General features: G+C 38.2%; 1 protein-coding gene across 1 annotated transcript in view; it reads right to left on the bottom strand.

Moving 5' to 3' along the window:
- Positions 1-6,378, bottom strand: part of LOC143280869 (mitogen-activated protein kinase kinase kinase 11-like) — a 19,285-nt gene extending 12,907 nt beyond the window's left edge. Inside the window, exons 1-2 of the mRNA XM_076585601.1 lie at positions 5,368-6,378; positions 1,933-2,113 (exon numbers count right to left, since the gene is read on the bottom strand). Coding sequence (XP_076441716.1) covers positions 1,933-2,113; positions 5,368-6,079 — 893 coding nt within the window. The 5' untranslated portion in view covers positions 6,080-6,378. The remainder of the gene's footprint in view (positions 1-1,932; positions 2,114-5,367) is intronic.
- Between the last annotated feature and the right edge of the window lie 940 nt (positions 6,379-7,318).

The following is a 7,318-nucleotide window of genomic DNA, read 5'->3' on the forward strand; positions in this document are numbered from 1 at the left end:
TAATAATATATTGAATAAAATCGGCGAAATTACTGACCTTGTGGTAACCCCATGTGTAAATGTCTGGGGTTTGAATAGATATTTCCTATTCTTACTTGTATAAATCTATCTGATAAAAAAACTTCTAATATAATCATACATGTTGTCTGTGATACCGATATTTTTCAGTTTATATAAAAGTCGAGCGTGCCACACTTGGTCGTATGCTTTTTTCACATAAAAAAAGTCGCTAGTACGTTTTTTCGCCTTGCAAACTGTTGCTTTACCTGTGTAGTCAGTTTGACAAGATGTTCTGTGGAGGATCTACCTTTTCTATAGCCAGCTTGGTTTACAGGAATTACTCTATACTTCTCACAATAATGAACAAGTCTTTTTAGAACAACTTTTTCCATTAGTTTGCATACATGCGATGTTAAGGCAATTGGTCGATAACCGTTTTTATCTGTTCTGTGTTTGCCCTGTTTGTGTATTGGGACAACGATTGATTGTTTCCATACAAGAGTACAAGTGTGTGTGTGTGTGTGTGTGTGTGTGTGTGTGTGTGTGTGTGTGTGTGTGTGTGTGTGTGTGTGTGTGTCTATGTGTGGTTCTCCCAGAAAGAGAGAGAGAGAGGGGATTAAAAAGAAGTACTAATTTAAATCCATGCGCAGTTGTGAGAAATTGAAAGGAAGCACAACACGTTCACAAGGCAGATCCCCTCAGCATTCTAAAAATTTCCAGAATGAAAACATGAAAAGAGTGAAAATCATGTGTAGAGCTTCTGTCTGACACTATGACTGTCTGCACGAAGAAGATAACTTTCTTTTCACTTCACTTCTTGGCCCAGAAACCCAGATGATTTTGACAAAAATGCATGCCCACTTTTATATGTGTGTAGCAATGCAGATTTAATAAAAAAAATATGCAGCAGTACAGTGTCTCTCTGAAGATAGCCAAGGATCTCTTAGAATTATGGTAAGAGAGTCTCTGGGGCACTGAACTTGGTTTGTTGTTGTTGTTTTTTAACTTACCAGAAGGTCTGGTGATAATTTCTAGAACAAACCCTACATTGTACAGTGTAGAACTGCCAAAAGGTACCGGTACTGAATTTCCTAACAGTAATATTTTGCCAAATTACCAGTATATGTTTACCTTTTGACAAAATGTGATATGCTGTATGATTTTTTTTTTTTAACAGAACTGCTCTACTACTTCTGGAATACACCCTCTCTATCCTTTTCCTCTTTTTTGTTTCACGTTTTTTAAGTTCTTATATTTTTGGTTCTATTTCAAGTTGTTTCAATATTGTTTGTTATCCTATTCCTTCACTCAGTATAACTATAACTAAAGTACATGTGTCCAGCTGATTACCCTGTATTTTTTCAGTATCATTTATTACCCTTCTCTGTGTTCTCTATTACTCAGTGTTATTATACAGTACATTAACTTCAGCTTCTTCTTCTTCTGCGTTCACTCGTATGCACACAAGTGGGCTTTTATGTGTATGACCGTTTTTACCCCGCCATGTAGGCAGCCATACTCCGTTTTCGGGGGTGTGCATGCTGGGTATGTTCTTGTTTCCATAACCCACTGAACGCTGACATGGATTACAGGATCTTTAACGTGCATATTTGATCTTCTGCTTGCATATACATACGAAGGGGGTTCAGGCACTAGCAGGTCTGCACATATGTTGACCTGGGAGATTGTAAAAATCTCCACCCTTTACCCACCAGGCGCCGTCACCGTGATTCGAACCCGGGACCCTCAGATTGACAGTCCAACGCTTTAACCACTCGGCTACTGCTCCCGTCTATAACTTCAGCATTGTTTGATATCCTTCTCCATTACAAGGTATCATCATATGGTACAACTGTTTACATTTTCTTGTTTCAGTAGTGTTTGTTATGCTTCTCTATAACTCAGTATTTATAAAGTGGCACAACTGTTTACCTCCAAACATCACTGCTTTTAGAAAAGCGAGAGAACTTGATCACTTCTGGTGCCATCCAGGCGTAAGTCCCAGCAGCACTCATGCGTGTGGTCTTCTCCACCTCCCTTGCCAGACCAAAGTCTGTGATCTTCAGAGTTTTGTTGGACAGTTCATCGCCACACACTGCCTCCTTCACCAGAACTGAACACGAGAAATAACATAACTTGTGTGGACAACAAGGTCAATCTTATAATATGCACACACACTATGTCACACAACACACACACACACAAACACACTCATATATATATATATATATCATACATACAAACACACACGTACACTCATGTGCTCTCACAAACAATTACACATACACAAAAACCATACTAATAATGAAATTCATAAAACACACACACACACACACATGAAATTAATAAATGATCCTGTGAGCATAAAAATTATCGGTCATAATCACTCATATTATCTCATTTTGGATACACATAATGGAGTCACACGAGAAATCATGAAGTAAAACAGTGTTATAATGACAGGAAGGAAAAGTTTCGTTTCAGTCTCTCAAGGAGGCATCATTGCCTCAGGACAAATCCATATATACGCTACACCACATCTGCTAGGCAGATGCCTGACAGCAGCATAACCCAATGCGCTTGTCAGGCCTTGAGTGCATGCTTAAATATTTGTGTCCCTATCAGAGTGGATTTCTTTAAAATTACATAATTTTGCCAGAGAACAACACTTGTTGCCATGGGTTCTTTTTCAGTGCACCAATATGAAGATTTACAAGAAGTTTTGTTGACATATAAAAAGTCTGAATTTACAAATCTTGACTTCCTGATACAGTCACTCAGTAAGTCAATTGTGTCGCTGTTCAACCTCAAGTGGCAAAATTCATATGGTACATCAACATGTCACTATAAACTCAAACACCCAACATTCACCTTGATTCAGGTTTGTTCGTTGTTGGTTTTTTTGTTTTTTGTTGTTTTGTTTTGTGAGAGTGTGTGTGTGTGTTTTGTTTGTGGGCTTTTTGTTGTTGTTTTATACTTTTTAATGTTTTATCTATAAACTTTTATTTTCAGTTTTCATGACAAATAAGTATGATTCTGATTTCTGATTCTGATTCTGATTCACACACACACACACACACACACACACACACACACACACACACACACTATTTCTATACTAATAATGCAATTCACATCATTACTTTTGAATGGGTATTAGGAAGGGACTATAGATTCTCATTCTGAAGCAGCTAATCAGAAATTTTTCACACTGTGCCACTTGCAAAGAAAAAAATTGTTTTTCTCCTATCAATATCCATCTTAAATTTAATTTAAATTAAAGTGGATGGAAATCAGAGTACATGCAAATTACACTCAGTTGTGTACAGAAGGTGTTATATAAATTCATATCAATGTATAGAAGCTTTTAAAATGTATGTTTTAGAAGAAATGAAAATAAGTATATTATATCAAGAAATAAAACGTTTAAAGGGATGGTGGTGTGTAATAAATATGGTGATACAGAAGGGGAAATTAGGTGTATGCATATCAACAAGTATTAACTTACAACATCAACAAGTATTAATTTACAACAGTGTTAATATAAATAACATTAAATTAAACTGATTAATTAAAATACATCAAAGGAGGATACCAAATGGACTGGAGTTTCCGAAAACATTCTGAGCAATGAATAATCATTCAAAATCTGTTCAGTGGCTAATGGAACATTGGTAGAAAAGTGACCAACTACAGCTTTTGGTATAACTGTCTTATGCTTGGACAATGTGTGTGTGAGTGTGTGTGTGTGTGTGTGTGTGTGTGTGTGTGTGTGTGTGTGTGTGTACATGCATGTGTGTACTCAAGTACTTATTACATTTCCTTCCTCTCTTGTTTTTGTGACATACTGTTATAGTGTGCATGCTGTCAAGTAATGTATTTCCTCCCTCTCTTGTGTGAGTCACTCTGTGTGTGTGTGTGTGTGTGTGTGTGTGTGTGTGTGTGTGTGTGTGTGTGTGTGTGTGTGTGTGTGTGTGTGTGTAAACACGTTGCATGTAGTGATGTACACATGTGAATATCTACAGATACATGTCTGTCCTCATTATGTGTATATGTTAATGATGATGATGAATTTTGCTTAATGTCCCATCACACATACTCGTGATTGTAGACAATGTGTATACGTGTGTTTGTGCATGTGATCTAGTGCATGCATTAACAAAACAAATATAATTGTAACCTGATTCTCTCTCCCTGTGTCTCATGGCAATGAGTCACCAATAAGCAGACAAGATACAGTGAACAATGTTTGCTCAATTGCTTTTCATAGAAAGACAGGAAAAAGCCCTGTTCGTCATATGTCACAGATCAGTAGATATACATACATAGAGAACAGTCACGAGTACATCACAGATTAGTAAATATCATACAGATACTACAGTCATAAGCACGATACTTAGCACGGGTTTGGCGGAAAGAATGCTCCAAATTTGCTGGCCCATTAAAAAACAAATCATCCATTAAAAAAAATGTGCCTGTTTATTTTCGCTTATGAAAACTACACCAGTGTCGTCCCTTCACTTGTCCTATCACACTGTATGCTCCAGCAAGGATAAAAGGATTTATTTTCTGGATCCTTAATTCTTGTGATGTGATGTGACATAATCAAAAAAATGTAATATAGTTTCTGTGAGGTGTTGTTGTGTCTGTATGATACATGACTGGGCTGTTTTTTGTTTTATTTTGTTTTGTTTTTTTCCAATTTCAAACACTGAAAAGTGAAATGAATTTACGATTTTTCACTGAATTAACATTTAGAAGAGAGAGAAGAAGAAAAAGCATGGAGGAAGGGTGTTGTGGAGAGGGGGAAAGATAGAAGCTCACAGTTTGATGATTTTCTTCCACTCCAGCATTTACAATACATTTTCCATAATTTTTCTTCTAAAGTCTGTACATGAAAAATGAAACTGTCAAATTTTCAATATAAATATGCACATTATAGTTAACTACATGTTGCACAAGTAGAAGAAGGCAGAGGCAGGGAGGCAAAATACAAGTGGCACAGCTGCTTGTGTGTGTGTGTGGTGATGCTGAGCGTGTGTGTGTTTCTGTGGAGAGGGAGATAAAGTCTAAAAGTGGGTTGCAGAACTGAGCGGCACCTGAGTGAGTATGCTACAGTGGACTGGAAAACTCTTAAATCCATCACCCACCAGGTAATGCCTGGATTTCAACTCAAAACCTTCAGACTAAAATTCCATGCTCTTCTAGATTTCTTGTGCATGTGGCATAAATGATAAAACAATGTTCATGATGACTTTAACTGAATCAATTATTTGTATAAAAAATATATATTATATATATATATCATATATATATATATTTTTTTTTTATTAAAAAAAATCAAATTTAGGTTAAAATGATACTCACTGTTACTTGACTTCAAATCTCTGTGAAGAAGTGTTAGTGGGGCATCCTCATGAAGGTAGTGCATCCCTCTAGCAATCTGCTGAGCCCAGTCTACTAAAATGTCTGGCGGAATCTGTCGCCCACATAGCACTCTGTTCAATGAACCTCCTGCCGCATATTCCATCACGAGACATAGATTGGGTGGTTTCAGGCACACACCTCGGAGGGTAGCAACGTTTTCATGATGCAGTAACCAGAACAGCTTGGCCTCTTTCCTGACATTTTCGACAGCAGCACTGACTGATTCGTCTGGGTCACATCTCGCTGCTTTCACCGCCACAGTCTCACTCTTCCATTTTCCTTTGTACACTTTGCCAAAACCTCCCACACCAATCACCTCTTCAAGTTCAAGCTCCTCGTAAAAGTCTATCTCAAAAGGCCTGTCAGATTGTTTCGCGTTTTGGGTGATGTCTTCTATGTTCATCTGGGTTTCTTTGGCAATAAACTTTGTCGGGGAGATGCCAAGTTTTTCACGAGCGTTTCCCGTGCACAACCCATTTTCTTCAGCATCCACTTTCTGGCCTTGAAACTGGACTGTCTGTGCCTTGTCTCCGACGGCAACGTAGTCGAAGATTGCAGTCCACAAGGAATCGTATTCAGATTCGTCTCTTTTAAGCAAATCATGCCGCTTGCTTGGTTCCATAGAATCGGCAACAAACCAAGCACTCCTCATCACGACTAGACATCGGCAGGGTGTGAAGGTCCTTGCAAAACTAGGTCACTCCTTACGTTTATTGCAGCACTTTAATTGCACGTGTGCGGCTGATTCATTGAACTGACGATGGTCCATCTGCCTCATACGCAGCTTCCACGATCTAAGAAAATTTATAATAGTCGTCGCGTATCGAAGCTTCCCTCAGATAAGTTCTTTACACAAGTTGAAGTTGTCCCCCAATCACTTTGGCAGATACGGCAAAACATCCAGACGCCATGATTATGCACTTTGACCTTAGTTATTTAAATGAAAGTTGATTGAGGTCACAGGGGGTCAGGTCAGTGATTTCAGGTGCCGTCTGCAGCCAAATTACTCTTGTCAAGTATCTGCAGGTGAATCATCTTTTGCAACACACTTTCCCTTCTGAGACACTCAAGTCAATCGATAAGTCCCTAGCCTGATAATATCCTTCAGCAGCACGTAGGCGTACCTCTTGAAACATTCGAACCTGATGATAAACATGTTTGCTGCGGAATTTGAAACTCAAATATGTGTGTGTGTGTGTGTGTGTGTGCGCGCGCGCGCGCGCGCGTCACGTTAGCGTTGACTAAGCAAACTGGCCGGTAGATAGAGTAGACAATAGGCAACCCACAGTGATAAACATCAGTAAGCCTCACCCGGTCGTTCAACTCAAGACTAGATCGACGTGTTTCGTTGTTGGTGTTTTTTTGTTTGTTTGTTTGTTGTTGTTTTTTCACATGAAAACCCATGGGGGCACATGAACATGTTACTTCTTTCTGATATAAATATAAATAACATTTGGTATGTATGTGCTTATAATAGTTTACAATGGCCACCCGAAATTGACTGGATAAGACTGAGGAAGAAAAGAAAAGAAGAAAAAAGTCACAAACGCAGATAGGCAAAGTCACTGTATTTAAAAAAAAAATTAAAAATAAAGAAAGTAAACATGTTAACTGACTCGATCAGAGAGATGTACATTATCTGTCGAGCAAATCATAAAGCATTCATTATGATTTTCAAGAACTGAAATAAAAAAAAAAAGTGAAATGTCGTTATTTCGGGCAAATTTCGGGTTGGTTCTACTTGAATGAAGAAGAAAGATTACGTTTCAAGTTGATTCAGATCAGCCACTCCACAGTCGTCTGCATGCGGGGTGTCTCGGCCGCTATTAAATGCAGTTTTCAACACTGAGATTTAAGTTGGTATGAAAAAAAATAGCATCAGTCGACATTA

This window comes from Babylonia areolata, chromosome 4 (genome assembly GCF_041734735.1).
Source record: "Babylonia areolata isolate BAREFJ2019XMU chromosome 4, ASM4173473v1, whole genome shotgun sequence".
NCBI lineage: Eukaryota > Metazoa > Mollusca > Gastropoda > Neogastropoda > Buccinidae > Babylonia > Babylonia areolata.